General features: G+C 37.2%; 1 protein-coding gene across 2 annotated transcripts; it reads left to right on the forward strand.

Moving 5' to 3' along the window:
• The first annotated feature begins 9265 nt into the window (after positions 1 to 9265).
• LOC135735469 (zona pellucida sperm-binding protein 3-like) lies at positions 9266 to 14520 on the forward strand. 2 transcript variants are annotated; one of them, XM_065253891.1, is made up of 9 exons: positions 9266 to 10027; positions 10280 to 10320; positions 10411 to 10514; positions 10589 to 10766; positions 12423 to 12540; positions 12621 to 12712; positions 12796 to 12884; positions 12968 to 13084; positions 13652 to 14520. In XM_065253891.1, exons 1-9 carry the CDS (start codon positions 9380 to 9382, stop codon positions 13774 to 13776), a joined length of 1512 nt encoding a protein of 503 aa, XP_065109963.1. In that variant the 5' UTR covers positions 9266 to 9379; the 3' UTR covers positions 13777 to 14520. The 2 variants fall into 2 exon arrangements, with proteins under 2 accessions (XP_065109963.1, XP_065109962.1); XM_065253890.1 differs by having other exon boundaries at positions 9267 to 10027; positions 10202 to 10320; positions 13652 to 14519.
• The last annotated feature ends 3718 nt before the right edge of the window (positions 14521 to 18238 follow it).

An 18238-nucleotide genomic window follows, 5' to 3' on the forward strand; every position in this document is an offset into this window, starting at 1 on the left:
TGCCGATCCCATACTCCTCTCTCCACACTGTACTTTCCTGTCCTCTCCTCACTCATTGTTGAATAATGGCCAAATAATTTACTTAAAGGTGCAGTGTGTACATTTTAGCGACATCTAGTGGTGAGGTTGCAAATTCCAACCAACCTCAGTCCACCATTCAGCGAAACGCATAGAGAAGCTACCGTAGCTGCCACAGGACAAACATATCATCGTCGGAGACAAATTAGTAAAAAAAGTTTGTCCATTAAGGGCTTCTGTATAATCATGGCGGCACAAAATGGCGACTTCCATGTAAGGGGACCCTCGGTGATAAAACTTCCTTAGAAAATCTCATTCTAAGGAAATAAAAACTTAATGGTTCATTATGAAAGGTCTTTATACACCCCTGATAATATACTTTTGTATATTATATTGCATTTCTGTCAAGAGTTTCTTCTAAAAGTTACACACTGCACCTTTAAAAGAAAGAACCTCATTTACATGAGTACTGTTAAAGTAAAACTTGTGGCAAAATAATGTTTTATTTTATGTCGGCTCTGACTTACACACCAAGAGAAATTGATTGTAACCATTGACTTCAATAGTAGGAAAAACAATTATGGAAGTATTGTGATGAAAGATGAAGAAAATATTTTAATAAATGATGTAAGCACAACATGTGTTTTCCTACTATGGAAGTCAATGGTTACAATCTTTTGTGTGCTTACCATCATTTATCAAAATATCTTCTTTTGTATTCAGAAATTCATACAGAACAACATGAGAATGAGAAAATGTTGACAGAATTTTTATTTTTGGGTGAACTGTCCCTTTAACTGGCTTTCATTTAGTTGGGTTGTGAAATAGTGTCTTTTGTTTCTTTTTGAATCTCTGTAGTGTTTTTCTGTCTATACTGCAGCAGAGACAAAGTATCTAATTTTCTCAGGCCAGAGAAAGTCGTTCTTGCCCTCTATATACCGTTCTTCAACAACAGATCAATTAGAATTGAGTTGCAGTAAGCGGGATGTATTGATCGATGATCATAATTTCCATAAATGCCACGAGTCCAGAGGCACGATTGATCCTGGCCAGACTCCGGCCATTTTGTGTATATATACTGTACGAGCATTATTCCAATCATAATGGGAGTCACATGGGCTATCGTCTGAAGAAAGAGTTTCTTTAAGATTACTATTTCATAAGAAAATAAAAATCACAAGTGAGAGCTCTCATATATCAATCGCAGCTCCTAGACAACAATCAGATTAAATAGAGATCAAATGAAGACTTTACTCTAAAGACACACATATTTGCATGCATTTACTCTCAACATGGAGCTTCGTCTTGCCAAGATACCAAAGTCTACCATCAACAGAGCAATTCAAGATTAAATGACAGTAGTTGTGGCGCGCTATATTATTCACTTTACATTTATATCTTTTTATTATGTATTCTTAAGAGGTTTGTAAGAGACACATCTGTCACAAAGTTGATACTTACAGTAAATGCAGTGGCGGCTGGTGACTGCTCATCCGAGGGGCACAAATTTAAAATATGTGTTTGGAGTGTCATGTGTTTTGCTTGCGTTTTCAAAATATGTGTTTGTTGCGTCATGTGAATCATGTGCATCACGTGTTTTGTCAAAATAAGTACCTGATGCACACGCGTCAAAACCGTTTATGATAAAAGAGACGTTCACGAATTACACGCAAGACATTCACTTAACAGTAAACTCTGATTACGCATGAGATTATGCGAGTATCTGGCAAATGCGAGCGTCTCTTTTATCATTAACTCTTTAGACGCGTCTGCAGCAGGCACTTATTTTGACAAGACACGTGATACACATATTTTAAAATTACGAACCACACACATGACGGACTACATACATGTTGTGACGAACTTCACAACGTGCACCCTCGAAAAAAGAAGTCACCCTTGCCCCTAGTTGTCACTGGGATGGAACCCTTTAAAAAATATACCTCCGCACCTAAAGAGATCAAATTCAGAGGTACATACAGGATTGGTACCAAACAGTGCATATTTGTACCTCAGAGGTATATATTGGTATCAAATGTATACATATTATATCTAGGTAAAATCCCATTGAAATAATAGAGCTGCTGATTTAAGGTTTCAATGATGTTTGTTTCATAAATCATTCAGGACAAGTAACACACTAAAGTTTAATACTTTGTCTCCGTTTCAAATGCCAAAGTATGAGCAATATTAATAGTGCATCTATTCATTTTCTAATTGTTTATCGGCTTTTACTTGTTTAGATTGCTCGTTGTAAATTGTTTCGGATGAAAAACATTCTACACATAATGCAACACTTTGTCGTTTTTGCAACGATTACCATAAATCATGGCCCTGTTCCCACATCTATAGGAAATCAATAAACATACAAATGCACACGGTGTTTGCGTGTGAAAACACACACACACTGTAAAGGTCACCGTATGTACATCGCAGGCTGGGAAAGTAAAATCTTAGTTCAAGGCTTCAGAGCAAACAGTCAGTTATTGTCTTCCTTTCGAATCCCAGAGAGGAGGACTGTGTTTTAATGCTGGAGGCTCTCTGCTTGGCTTTAGATACACAGTGCCACCTACAGACACAAAACTATTTTGATGTTATACTGCAAATACACTGAATCATCATCTTTATGTGGCCTGTGTCACTTTTATTTAGAGAAAAGAGTTCAAAGGAAAAATAATTGGAAATGGGACTGTGGTTTTACCAGATTATTTTTATGCAATGTGAAACAGTTTCATGGTATTACTATGGTGCATGTTTAAAAAGCATGGTAACTAAAATGATAAAGATAATATTAAAAGATGTTTTTATTTTGCCTTAGCAAACGCCACTATTTTTTTTAGATACATTAGTGGATTAAAGCACATGTTGTGTTACCAAAAGAAATGTATCTTGTTTTGAGGAGGTAATTCGAACAGTCATCTGTCCAATAATAAATGTTGCCCGTCTGCTCCTGCGGCACAGATAGACATCTACTTCCTTTATTAGGTTTTCTTATTGACCTCAGGATATTAGCTCTCTTCATTATGCATCTTCATTATCATTTTTCAATGGCAGTAATGCTGTAGAAACGACAAAATAAAATAATGCATAGTGACAGTACAAGAAAAATGACTGGTGGTAATAGTAATTTTGTGTGCGTGAACCTCTCTTGCATGAATGCGTACGTAGATTCGGGCACCGGGCTCCATCATTTCCTTGCATTACTGTTTGTGAAGTTGCTCTCCAAAAACATTTAGTGCTAGCCGGTTATCAATCATGTCTGATCGTGTCATTTTGGAGTAATTGCAACCCCCTGGGACACGCACAACAATATTCCCCGCTTTATCCGCGTTTGGTTTGGGCCGTGGCAAATCTCATTATGAATTCCCCTTTGATAAATCAACGCTGGCGTTTATTAAACACAATGGGAACGCTTGAAAGGTTGACGGTGTGTGCATGCAAGCTTTGCTGTGGTCCGACGACCGTGGATTTAAGGAAATACCAGTTGGGCTTTATGTTGTATATGTGGTCTTTGACATTGCGTAAAAGTCATAGGGTGATGCTGTATAAACAATTTGGTTAATGAGCTTGAGTGCTGTTTGCCTCTTTATTGCAACAGAACTCCACAGCGGGAGACCGGGCCGAGCTGTATGTCTTTGTCACATTAGGAAAAGAAGGGAGAAAGAGTTGCTAAGTGGGAGAAGATCTCACAAATAATTAGTGTTTGCTAATGGCAGCCATCACTATTATTACTGATCAGAATGAAAGATTTTAACAACCCCCAACCATCACAGTGGGCATCATATCAAAATTGTGCACCCGAAATCCTGGCCAGGATGCGTCTGTGAAGAATGGCACATATGGTCACCCAAATTTAGTGTATGCTTAACTATATTTTAGGGACAAATCTGAACAGAAGCAAAACCTGACAAAAGCTCCATGTATGAAAATGTTATGAAAACATAATAAAAAAGAAATAGTAAAATGCTGAATAGCCAAGTAAACAAATGTATGTGTGTAATTTAAGTTAGATTTGTAAATATCCACACTATTCAAAAATGTCCTCACCAGTATTATAATGAATCCTATTACAGAGGCTAGTGAACCATACCTTGCTAGTTAAAAAATTGAATGATGTTTGGGTTACTACATGAAAAATATCATTAGTGTGATCTAAAATAATGGAAGTCAATGAGATAAAATAGTGAAACAAACACGTGTATGTCTCCTATAGAGAAATCACATGATGCATGTCTACAATAAGAGCACATTTCTGTTAATATGCTGGAATGAGTGAGCACTGATGGTTTGTGAATCAGAGTTTTATGACTCCATCTGTTTCCCTTGGATACGGCTGCCATTAGGTTTCTCGGTTGTAATGCCACATTCGATTTTGTTTTGCTCACATTCATTTTGTTTGCATTTTTCTGTCTCGCAAGAAAGACAAAACACAAATGATCGTTCATATTTTAATTGTTTCTCATAGACACCAAACAGCGACTGTGGTCTCCTCCTCTTAAGACCTCAAACGTGTCTCTTTCAGAAAAAATCAAAATTTTTGGTCCAGTCTGGCGCACATGCCCATGAGAAAAAAGCACCACCAGTTATTTTTACTTTATATTTTTGCACAATAATTCAATATTTTTGAATTACCCTTCAGTCCAATTCTACAGCATGCTGTGCCGTATGAGAAATCTGATGTTAGTCTGTACAGTAAGCTATTAAAAGACTCATAAATGTTTATCCTTCAAGCATTACTGTAGGTTTTCTTCTGGGTTTACTTATAGTTTCTGTCTCCTCTTTCTCTCTGCCCTACTAAAAAGACTAGCTAAAAACAGCCTAAGCTGGTTTGCTGGTTTTAGCTGGTCTCCCAGTCTGATTTTATTTGGGTAAGCTGGTGTGACAGGCTGGTTTTGGACACTTTTTAGTTGATCTTAGCTGGTTTAAGATGGTCCTCCCAGCCTGGTTAAGCTGGTCTTCCAGCCTGGTCAAGGCCCACCTTAGCTTGGCTAAGCTGGTTGGCTGGTCTTAGCTGGTTAAGCTTGTCTTCCAGACTGGTCAAGTTGGTGGGTCAGCTGGTAGCTGGTGTGTGCAGCTGATTTCCCAGTCTGAGCAGCTAAGACCAGTTTGTCCAGCCAGAAAGTTGCCAAACCCCTTCTAAAACCAGCCTGCTACAGGTGGTCTATCCGACTGGTTTTTGCTGGACTTCCAGCCTGACTTTTGTTGGGTAAGCTGGTGTAGCAGGCTGGTTTTAGAGGGGTTTTGGACACTTTTTAGGCGGTCTTAGCTGGTTTAAGATGGTCCTCCCAGCCTGGCAAAGCTGGTTAAGCTGGTCTTCCAACCTGGTCAAGACCCACCTTAGCTTGGCTAAGCTGGTTGGCTGGTTTTAGCTTGTCTTAGCTGGTTAAGCTGGTCTTCCAGACTGGTCAAGTTGGTGGGTCAGCTGGTTCTAGCTGGTGTGTGCAGCTGGTCTCCCAGTCTGAGCAGCTAAGACCAGTTTGTCCAGCCATAAAGTTGCCAAACCCCTTTTAAAACCAGCCTGCTATAGGTGGTCTATCAGACTGTTTTTTGCTGGACTTCCAGCCTGACTTTTGTTGGGTAAGCTGGTGTAGCAGGCTGGTTTTAGAGTGGTTTTGGACACTTTTTAGGCGGTCTTAGCTGGTTTAAGATAGTCCTCCCAGCCTGGCAAAGCTGGTTAAGCTGGTCTTCCAACCTGGTCAAGACCCACCTTAGCTTGGCTAAGCTGGTTGGCTGGTCTTAGCTGGTTAAGCTTGTCTTCCAGACTGGTCAAGTTGGTGGGTCAGCTGGTTCTAGCTGGTGTGTGCAGCTGGTCTCCCAGTCTGAGTAGCTAAGACCAGTTTGTCCAGCCATAAAGTTGCCAAACCCCTTCTAAAACCAGCCTGCTACAGGTGGTCTATCCGACTGGTTTTTGCTGGACTTCCAGCCTGACTTTTGTTGGGTAAGCTGGTGTAGCAGGCTGTTTTTAGAGGGGTTTTGGACACTTTTTAGGCGGTCTTAGCTGGTTTAAGATGGTCCTCCCAGCCTGGCAAAGCTGGTTAAGCTGGTCTTCCAGCCTGCTCAAGACCCACCTTAGCTTGGCTAAGCTGGTTGGCTGGTTTTAGCTGGTCTTAGCTGGTTAAGCTGGTCTTCCAGACTGGTCAAGTTGGTGGGTCAGCTGGTAGCTGGTGTGTGCAGCTGGTCTCCCAGTCTGAGCAGCTAAGACCAGTTTGTCCAGCCATAAAGTTGCCAAACACCAGCCTGCTATAGGTGGTCTAACAGACTGTTTTTTGCTGGACTTCCAGCCTGACTTTTGTTGGGTAAGCTGGTGTAGCAGGCTGGTTTTAAAGGGGTTTTGGACACTTTTTAGGCGGTTTTAGCTGGTTTGAGATGGTCCTCCCAGCCTGGCAAAGCTGGTTTAGCTGGTCTTCCAGCCTGGTCAAGACCCACCTTAGCTTGGCTAAGCTGGTTGGCTAGTCTTAGCTGGTTAAGCTTGTCTTCCAGACTGGTCAAGTTGGTGGGTCAGCTGGTTCTAGCTGGTGTGTGCAGCTGGTCTCCCAGTCTGAGGAGCTAAGACCAGTTTGTCCAGCCATAAAGTTGCCAAACCCCTTCTAAAACCAGCCTGCTACAGATGGTCTGTCAGACTGTTTTTTGCTGGACTTCCAGCCTGACTTTTGTTGGGTAAGCTGGTGTAGCAGGCTGGTTTTAGAGGGGTTTTGGACACTTTTTAGTTGGTCTTAGCTGGTTTAAGATGGTCCTCCCAGCCTGGCAAAGCTGGTTAAGCTAGTCTTCCAGCCTGGTCAAGACCCACCTTAGCTTGGCTAAGCTGGTTGGCTGGTTTTAGCTAGTCTTAGCTGGTTAAGCTGGTCTTCCAGCCTGGTCAAGACCCACCTTAGCTTGGCTAAGCTGGTTGGCTGGTTTTAGCTGGTCTTAGCTGGTTAAGCTGGTCTTCCAGACTGGTCAAGTTGGTGGGTCAGCTGGTAGCTGGTGTGTGCAGCTGGTCTCCCAGTCTGAGCAGCTAAGACCAGTTTGACCAGCCATAAAGTTGCCAAACCCCCTCTTAAACCAGCCTGCTACAGGTGGTCTATCAGACTGGTTTTTGCTGGACTTCCAGCCTGACTTTTGTTGGGTAAGCTGGTGTAGCAGGGGTTTTGGACATTTTTTAGTTGGTCTTAGTTGGTTCAAGGTGTTTCTCCCAGCCTGGCAAAGCTGGTGGGTCAGCTGGTTTTAGCTTGTGGGTCAGCTGGTCCCCCAGCCTGACCAACTAAGACCAGCTTGACCAGCCATAAAGTGGCAAAAACCCTTCTAAAACCAGCTTGCTACACCAGCTAAAACCAGGCTGGGAGACCACCGTCTTTACTGTAGGGTGACCAGCCCTGAAACCCAGAGTGAGCAGATGTCCATTCCCCGAAAATATAAAAGGTCTTCCAAATCTTTATATGTGCAGGAGAAACCCAGCTGCACTGCTGAAATATTTGACAGGGGCTCAGAGGAGCCTGCGATCACGAGGAGCTAGGGCTCTGAAATAACAAAGCATAGGTTAAACAAAGACAAGAGCTCGCAGATGTGTGGGAGCAGAGCCGGATCATACAGACGTAAACCCACCCCGTTCGCTTCTTGTGCTAAAACATTTCTCATCCGCATACACTCAGAGCCAAGCTTTTGGCAAGCGGCTTTCTTGTATCTCACCGTTTGGTACCGTACCAGACAAAGAAATAACTGACTGACAATGTTATGTAGCTTGTAGAGCTCTTTTAAATCTCAATTGTTTCTCCTACAGCAGTGCAAAAAATAGAAGGGGTAAATTTTATTTTCCTGCTCATCCGATTTCTCCCCAGAGCACAAGAAGTGCGCTATCCATATTTATTTTAAAGCTTTTTCATGTTGATAATTATCTTATTATTTGTTCATTTTTTTTCTCCTTAGAAAAACCGCATAATGCTGCTTGCATGCCACCAGCGACTAGGATTTCAATGGAAGCTTGGCCACTTCCGGAGACACGAGGAAAAGTGACCGTTGATGATAGGAAGTGGATGTGTACACCTAGGATATGGACAAATCGTACTGGGTTAATTGTAAGGTAATAAAAGCCTAAAGGTTCATCGTGCAAGGTCTTTATACACCACTGATATATAATATAGTTGTGTATATTATCTTGCATTTCTGTTAATAGATCCTCAATCCATAAAATTTACACACTGCACCTTTAATGGTCATTGTGTAAATAAATAACATTTAGAAAATTTGAACTTAGTTAATGCAAGTTAATATATCCACCACATTATCAGAATCGGCAGATATCACTCTGAATACTTGGTATCGGTGGAAAAATCTCATGAATCATGAAAAGCATCCTACACAATGTAAAGAACAAATCCATCCTTGATATCTTTAATATTGACTGAGTGATGTCATGTCAAAGATTTAGAGAAATCTAATTTTGATGCTCGTAATCTCATCATTAGATTACAAAACTGTGACTCACAGATAGGGTCGCATATGTGCATACTGTAAATCATGTATAAAATAATACAGAAATAAAAAAAAGCTCTCATGCTAAATCTTAAAGTTGCCCTCTAGTGGTTATCAAGCATCACTGACCGTACGAGTAGTCATTTAGTGTGTGTCGTAATGAGCAGCTGCTGGCTGTCTGTGTCTGTGAGGATCAGAGGTTCTTGCTTCCCGTGGTCTCCAGCAGATGGCCCTTGCTTTCTGTCATGAGAGTCGCAAAAGCCACCGGTCCCATTCAAACCCCCTGTGCCGAATTAGAAGCCATTAATGCAGTTACTCCGAACGGCATAATAGGGTTGACAGGCAGCTCCGACTGATCCGAGACCTGTCCTTTCACAGCTTCGTCTCGTGTCTGAGTAGCTTAGCACAGCATGTTGCAAAATGTCTGTAAAAGACTGACAAAAACACCCAAATAAACACGGGTTACCCTTGTGAGAGGACTGGGGCGTGCATTTGTGGACAGAATATGAAAGAAGCTTTTGATATTAAATGTATAGCTTGTAATGCATTGTACTGTAAGTCACTTTGGATAAATGCATATTATAGTAGTATGCATAGTATGCTAAGCAAAATTAATTTATTAATATGCAAATAATTGCATTTAAAGCAAATAAAATGCACCAATGAATAAGGTGCAAAAAAATATACCAATAGACGCACATCCTAACTTTATACATATTTTTCAACATTGAGTTTCTACAACTTTCTTATATTGAGAGCACCTCTACAGGATTTTAATTGTGATGGGCTGGAGGAAAATTTAGAGGGGCGGAGTCATCTTTGAACCACACCATTTTAGCCAATCAACATTAAAGAGTGATTGAATCCTATTTTGTCCTCTGACAACCCAGAGGAATGTGTTGTGACACCAACAATGGGAAGAATTTCAGTGTTCACTGATTTTATTTTATTACTATCATACACATTATTGTGTAACGCTGAACCACTAAATCTTAGAGAACCATATCAAAAAGCCATCTTTAGACATCCAATGCCAGTCCCAGGGCCCGCACAAAGTGTACAAGCCTCATTTCAAAACCTCATTGAATCCAGAGAACCTGCTTCTTGGAGGGCCGCCCAGGGCTCTCCGCCCCAAGAGTTTATCCAGATACCAATGCAAGTGCAATCGCAAAGAACCAACTACGCACCCACGCCTCTCGCTCCCAACAGGCCTTTGCAGAGCCAATTGAATTTTGGACTGAGTAAACCTGAATCTCCTTCACAAACTCAACAAGGCTTCCAGAAGCCCATGCCAAGTCCTGTTCTCCAGCCCGTGGTGAGGGATGAGGTGGTGATACAATCGGAGTTTGAAGTAAAGATCCCGGTGCCGGCAAACACTGTGGAGGTTTATTGTGGAGAGGACTCGGTCAAAGTTCAAGCCCAGCAGGATTTCTTAGGGAACCATCAGTTCATCGACCCATCAGATCTGACGCTTGGTGGTTGTCCTTTTGTTGGATTTGATGACCATGCGAGAATCGTTGTCTTTGAATCTGCACTGCAAGGATGTGGAAGCACACTTACGGTATCGGTCATAAATTACTTTAATGCACTTTTTATAGTCACATAGTTTTTACGCTATTTTATTGGAAATAAAGGTTTTGTAAACAAATCTGTCAGACCATAAACAAGGTAAATGATTAATATATTGAAGCTTTATCTCCATTCTTTGTTAACACTAACAAATATCCTATTTCAGATGACTGAGGATTCACTTGTCTATTCTTTCATTTTGATGTATTCGCCTTCACCCGTTCCCGACACGCCTATTGTGAAGTCCAATGATGCCATGGTTGATATTCATTGCATTTACCCAAGGTACAAACTTATGAAAATAACATGCAAGAGTTTGTTGTATGAGAGCTTTGCAGGTGTAACTAACTTTATTCTGCATTGAAATATTATAAGGAAACACAATGTGAGTAGCAATGCTCTGAGGCCTACCTGGATTCCTCATGCTGAGATGAGAGCTGGAGAGGACCGATTACAGTTTTCATTAAAACTCATGACTGGTAAGGGAAGCTTCAAGACTTAGACACATTTTTAGTTGTATTCCACCCACTGAGGCCTTAAAAATGTTTTGTAGATGACTGGAGAAATGAACGACCCTCTAGTACGTACTTTCTGGGAAATTCCATAAACGTGGAAGCGTCAGTGGTCCGTGCGAATCACGTACCCCTTCGAGTTTTTGTGGAAAGCTGTGCGGCAACTTTGGGTCCCAATGGGAACGCAGCCACAGTTTACACGTTCATTGAGAACAGTGGGTAAGTTGCTACACCAGACCAGTTCTTTTATAATTTTTTTTTATTAATGTTAAATTGTTTTATTTTTAACAGTTTTGCTTTTTTGTTAATATTTTGTTATTTTTATATTTTTAGTTTTCATGTCAATATTAGTTTAATTTTTTGTAATTTTGCTATGTTGTTTTATTTTATGCGCTATTTTTATATTTTTGGCTTTCATGTCAATATTAGTTCCATTTTTAGTAATTTGACTATGATGTTTTATTTGATGCACTATTTTTATATTTATAGTTTTCATGTCAATATCAGTTCAATTTTTTGTAATTTTGCTATGTTGTTTTATTTTATACGCTATTTTTATATTTTTGGCTTTCATGTCAATATTAGTTCCATTTTTAGTAATTTGACTATGATGTTTTATTTGATGCACTATTTTTATATTTATAGTTTTCATGTCAATATCATTTCAATTTTTTGTAATTTTGCTATGTTGTTTTATTTTATGCGCTATTTTTATATTTTTGGCTTTCATGTCAATATTAGTTACATTTTTAGTAATTTGACTATGATGTTTTATTTGATGCACTATTTTTATATTTATAGTTTTCATGTCAATATTAGTAAAAAAAAAAATTTTATTTTGCAAAGTTTTATTTTATGCACTATTTTTATTTTTAAAGTTTTCATGTCAATATTAGTTCAATTTATAGTAATTTCGCTATGATGTTTTATTTTATGCGTTATTTTTATATTTTTTGTGTTTGTTAATATTAGTAATTTTTTCGTAATTTTGATATAGCAAAATTACTAAAAATTAAAGTAATATTGATATGAAAACAAAAAATATAAAAATAACAAAATATTAGAAAAATTATTAGTAATTTTTTATTAATAATGATGTTTATATTAACAACATGAACACTAAAAATATAAAATGACACAAATATAAACATTATAGCAAAATTACTAAACATTTAACTAGTATTAACAAACAAAACCTATAAAAATAACAAAATATAAACAATATACTGTAAAAAAATTGGTTGGATAAACTTAATTTACTTCAGTTGGTAACACCTAAATTGTTTTTATTTTTTTCAACATATATTTTTAAGTGAAAAATATAAGTGCACTGTAAAAAGTGAAAAGTTGAATCAACTTAAAAAAATACTTCATTTGGTAATGCCAATAAAATAAAATAAAAAACATTAAGTTTTTTTTATTTATTTATATTTTTAAGTGAAAAATACTTTGTAAAATATTTATGTTAAAGAAAATTTAAAAAAATGTGATGTTACCAATAACTTTTCACTTTTTTACAGTGTAATGTCTATATTTTATATTTAGTTTTCATGTTTATATTGGTCTAATTTTTATTAATTTTATTTTTTTTAAACTTCAATTTTAGTTAATACTTATAGGGCCTCAAGCTAATTTCAGTTTATTGTTAAGGAAGCATTTCAAATTTTTATTTACTTTAAATCTTTCAACTAAAATCTAGGCTTGTGTGAGGTTCAATTTAAATTTTTTAATTACAAAACAGTTTTTAATAATTTTAGGTAACAAACACTATACCAAACAGACCTATAATGTTGAATACTTTGTTTCTGATGACTGATGCTGTCAATACTTTGCCATACCTTTACAGTTTATTCGCCTGTACTTTTAATCTTCTAGGTGCATGATTGACGCCAAGCTGACTGGTTCCAGCTCCACATTCATGCCCAGGATTCAGGACAACAAATTACAGTTTCAGATCGAGGCGTTCAGATTTCAGCAAGATCCCAGTAGATCAGTGGGTTAACTTCATAATTTTCATGCATTTTCATTCAGTCAAACCAAATTTAAAGTACAACTATTTTCCTTTTCCACCAGATCTACATAACTTGCCATTTGAAAGCTACATCAACATCGAGCGCCACCGATTCAATGCATAAGGCCTGCTCATATGTAACCGGAACTAACAGGTACAGGATGGCTCATATTAAGAGCCTGTTTTTGGGAGATTATTAATGATTTAATAAATGATCATTCTGACTCGACCCTTCAGCTGGGTTGCTGTGAATGGAGACGATCATTTGTGTGACTGTTGCGAGTCGAACTGTGCTATAAGAAAGGGAAGAAGTGTCGACTCTGAAGGTATTCATTCATCCAAATATATTCAGAAGTACTTTATGCTGTACAGTTGTAGTATGTTGTTTCTGTTCTTTGTGCCTTTGGAGATTTCTCATTGGAAGATGAAGCTACTGTCGGACCGATATTTGTAGAGGATACACGACCGGATGAGAAGCATTTACTCCCAATTGGAGAATCTTTTCGGCCTTCTTTAAAAGATCCAGGTGACTGTTTTTGTTGTGATAAAGTGACTAAAAAGTTGTCACTGGGGTAGTAAAAGGTCCTAACATGTACTATTTTAGGTACAGATGTGTATATATTTGGTTGGTACGTTAACTATTAAATTTCTAGGTTAAACTAACCTAGAAATAACGTTCGCCTAACGTTATTCTAATGTTAGGATAATGTTAGAAAAATGTTAAACAAACCTAAAAATAACGTTCTCCCAATGTTACTCATAATGTTATATATTTGGTACTTTAACTATTAAATTTCTAGGTTAAACTAACCTAGAAATAACGTTCCCTTAACGTTATTCCAACGTTACTGTAACATTAGAAATACGTTAAACTAACCTAAAAATAACGTTTTATTTCTGTAAAGAAAACTTTCCTGGTTAACCAAAAACAAACCTTAAAAAAAACGTAAGGGGAACGTTTTAGAACCAAAAACAAACGTTATGAAAACGTTTTTGGAACCAAAAATTGTTAGCTGGGTAGGCAAATTTTTTTTTTGACAGTTTACAATAATTTGCATTTTACCAATCATTTCTATCATTAACTTTTTTCCAGAGTTTTCCATTGAGCTGCTGCTCGTGACTGGTTTGGTGGTAGTGGTTGGAGTTTTGTCTGCCGTTATCCTCGGAACGTTGTTTTATCAAAAGCGTCTGAAACGTCTTACCCTAATATGTGAATGAAAATAAAAGTAATTTTGTCTCATCGTTGCGTTTCTTCCTGTGGCCCGCATTTCGTTGTTTAAAGCCCATTAGGTTTTTGTTTCCTCTTCGTGCTAAATGACCCATCGACTTTTAAAAGAGCTGATGTGGCGTTCTTTACTGGTTTGTGGCACCTTAACCATTGCTGTTCAAGGTTCGGTGGGCATAAATTTGTCATGGAGGAATTCAAGTATATATGACTCTGTTTGTAGGCATTTAAAAGATGCAATTAGTTCCAGACTATTAGTTTGATTTGATTGTTCAATGGCTCATTTGCATATGTTTAATATGGAAGTAGTTCTGATATAACCACTGTGAACGGCATATTTTTTTGTATTTACTTTACAATTTGCTGTAAGAGTGAAGTCTTATATTTACTTTTTTTTTAATATAAATCTATTGTTTTGGTGGCAGAGTATTATAGTTCATGTCTTTTGATTTGGTGAAGCAGATTGCATCTGTACACATTGCCCGTAGGGGCGGGAAGATGAATAGATGTAATTAAAACGGCCATAAAAGCTGTAGGAAGGTTTGTGTGTCATATAACGGTGTGTTTGTACCCAGCTGATGTTCTGTATAATATCATCATGTTTTACAAACACGTCCATTCACTAAGCAGCGACCCAATAACAATAAAGCACATGTTTTATGATTGCGGCAGTCTGCTGCCCCCTCGCATGCATAAAACGAGACCCTGGCCCATATAAATAAGTAAAATGCTGATGTGAGAGCCGTTATGATTCTGAACAGCTATGATAATGAACTAAATGTTGCGTTTGTGTGCATCTTTACAGGGCTTGGCGGGAGGTTAGCAAAATTTACATAGAAATGGTCTGTTGATGGACCAGATGATGTCATTGTACAATTAAAAATGCTTTTTCATTCTCTTGAAATGGAAATGTGGTAAAAAAATTACTGATTTTGTTTGATTAAAGCTTAAAGGTACAGTAAGTTGTTTTTTTTGCATCCCCTCCTCAAAACGATCTCTCCTTACTTCCGGTCATATGGTATGGCAGGTGGGCGGGGTCCGGGAAAAGATCCAATCAATTCTCGATGGATTAATTCAAGTCCAGTCCTACCTTTTCTTTCATTTCAGAAGCCGTTTCACCCGGATATACGTCACCATGGGGAAATTAAGACAACTGCTACTTCCGTTTCATGGCGACTTTAAAAGTCAGCCATTCTCATGAATTGAGTATAAATACACTGAAAAAAATTATTCATTCAATTTACTCAAGTGGTTGCAATCAATTTATTTAAGCTACATTTAAATAAAAGTTTTTTTATTTAATTTTAGTAATTGTTTTTGTTTAAATCTAGCTTAAATAAATTGATTGCAACCCTTTACCTTAAAAATATTGAGTAAATTAAATGAATCATTTTTTTCAGTGTAGCATGCGATGTGAAAATTTCAATTTTGCATATATATGCCAGTGCTTTCCGTTCATAATTTTGTGTCGTTTTATATATTGGTTTTTTCAGTTTTTTTACCATTGTCACTTGGGTTGGGGGTTAGAAGAACAACTTTTTGTTACATAAAATGACAACCTAACCCAAACCCCAATTCCAACTCCAAGCGACCATGGTTTAAAAATAGACAAAAACATGGAGAAACCTTTAGTTTAAATGACATCCTAAAGCAAATCCCAAACCTAACCCCAGACCTAAGCCACAATGGTTAAAAAATAAATAAATAAATGGAGAAACCAATACATAAAACGGTACGAAAAGATGCACAATAAAAACAGGAAAGGCTGGCATTTCATAGCACACAAAATTGGAATTTGACATGCACGGCTTTTCACACTACATGCTATTTATATGCACTTCATAAGAATGGGTTGTTAAAAGGATAGTATACCTTGAATGCTTAAGTTGCATTGGATAAAATTGTCTTCCAAATGTGGAAATTGTTAATTCTAGATTTTACTTTTTCTCATTTCAGAAAAGATATACATCACGACAGGAAAAATAAGACGATAGGTACTTCCATTTATTGTGACTTAACAAATAAAGGTGCTTCATAATGCCATAGAAGACTTCAAAAATGAATGAAAACTGAATATTTTAAAATGTGAATTTTGCTTGCCAATGCAATTCGACATTTTAGCAAACACCACTAGTATGTAAACATTTTTTGTACATTATTTTCTCCATTACAAATTTTAGATCCTAAATTTGCATTGTGAAGTAATTTAAATGAAACAGTACTGTACTGGGTTTACAGTAAGGCTCACTTATCTTTTGAAATACTCTGCTTTGTTGCCGTAAATAATGCTGTTCTTTTATTCGAATAAAGCAGGTAGACCAAACAAGATAAAGGCCTTGTGCCGTAGACAGAGACCACGTCTGTCAGAAGTCAATTAACCGTCTTAATTAAGATTCCCGTCAAGAAAAGAATGCCCGTAATGGAGGAAGAGATTTAATTACCTTTCTCTTTCAGTCCTGAGCTCCAGATACTCAGGAAACAATTAGGTCTCTTATTCTGCCTAATGGACCCTGCTTCACTGACCGGCTCTATTAATAACATATATGGAGATAATGAGAGATGTCTTCACATCATACACTTGACGTTTCATGTTTTTAGGAAATGACAAGATAATTGTCTTTGTATAACGAGTGGACACAGAGGTTGTTTCATGGGTGATGATTTGTGACTGCTCGGCCAAAAAAATCATGCTTGCAAGGACTTTAAGGGTTCATATTTTCAAAGGTTCATAGGACCCCTTGGGTAGAGATGATGAGCAAGGACCTGCATGTATCAAATAAAAACTGGATTTATGATGGTTACGTTACAAAGATATTAAAATGAGCAAGATATATAACATACTACATAACATTTCAAATTTACTAGCCTAAATAGATTTTAACGGGGGAGTTTTCATTTTGATTTTTTTAAAATAATTTTTATTATCACCCAAATGAATTTTAGTTTGATGCCAATTTCTTTTTCCTAAAAACTATTTTGAATTCAAACTATATTTGGGGGACCCCCACAAATGCCCCCATGGACCCCCTGTGGAAGACCCATGCTTTATGGTATGTGGTGAATGATTATTGCCCACTGTAAAAACGGCTTAAACACTTTTTGTGTGTGTGTTTTTTAAATGTCACGTGTCCGGCATTGCACACATCTCATGTTACGCACTGACAGTGCTTTATTAGGCACTATTTAGTTTTATTTTATTTCGTTTTATTTTTTTAATTCAAACACAACCAGTGAGAAAACATTTTGATACCATAGGACATTGCACGAAAGAATTGTACAATACTGCCCTCTGCTGCTACTATGTTATCTCGTCAACAAAACGATAGAGACGCATCTGATTATTTTTGAAAGATAATCTGCTACCTTCCCATTAAGAAAACATTTCCCAATTATATTAGGTTTTTATAAGAAATGATAAACGACTAATAAGTTTACTGTTGGATTTGTTTTCAAACGTTAAAAGACATCACATTACCTTGTTGATTTAATGACAAATGTGATGTGATTTAAGAGAAAAAACAGATAAACAAATTATTTTTATAATATTTGGTATATCTGGACAAACAAATGGAAATCCTCCTCAGGAATTTCTAAACAAAATAATGATTTAAAAGCTCACTATTATCAAAGAGTATACTCTGTGCTATTATTGGTTCATCTTCTGCGGCGCTGTGAGAGTAACAAGTGTCACGTGACAGCGCTACTACTGTACTTCTTTTTGTTTTATTATTAGATACAACAATTACAATACAATACAAATCAAAGAGGTTTACATAGTAATTAAGCGTATTGTACTATCATATAATGTACTAACTACACCATAAAAGAGTCTAATACTACTTCAGTTAAAGTCTGGACGATCATTTTATCACATTTTTTATTTAAAAAAATTGTATTACAATTCTTTTTTATTATACATAAATATATTTCCTTTTTTATATCATTATTATTTATAATTTTATATCATTATGTTTTATAATTTTATATCATTATTTTTGTATCATAATTGAAATAGGAATAAATCACTGTACATGTTTGCATACATTTTGCGATTTACAAACAAACCCTTGTAATTACTGTATACTTTGAATTTATCCGTATTTTACGTTGGGAAAGTGTTATTAACAGTAAGTAAATAATAAAAGTTATAAAAGTTACAACGGCTTCCTGCCGTTGTGGCTAAAAGGGATACAGCTACGGCCAAAATCTCGAGAAATCTCGCCAGATGACCGCTGTTTTTCAATTATAATCCTATAACCTAACCCCTAAACCAAACATTTCACATGATTTAGGCTGTAGCTCTATCCTATCTAGCCAGAACCGTTCTTTTCATTCTAATCCTACACCCAAACCTAACATAAACCCAACATCTCGCGAGATTTGGCCGTAGCTGTATCCACTCTAGCCAGTTCTTGCACCGGCATTAGGACCCTGAGGCGCCAGTGTGACGTCATG

Source organism: Paramisgurnus dabryanus, chromosome 4, assembly GCF_030506205.2.
Source record: "Paramisgurnus dabryanus chromosome 4, PD_genome_1.1, whole genome shotgun sequence".
Lineage (NCBI taxonomy): Eukaryota > Metazoa > Chordata > Actinopteri > Cypriniformes > Cobitidae > Paramisgurnus > Paramisgurnus dabryanus.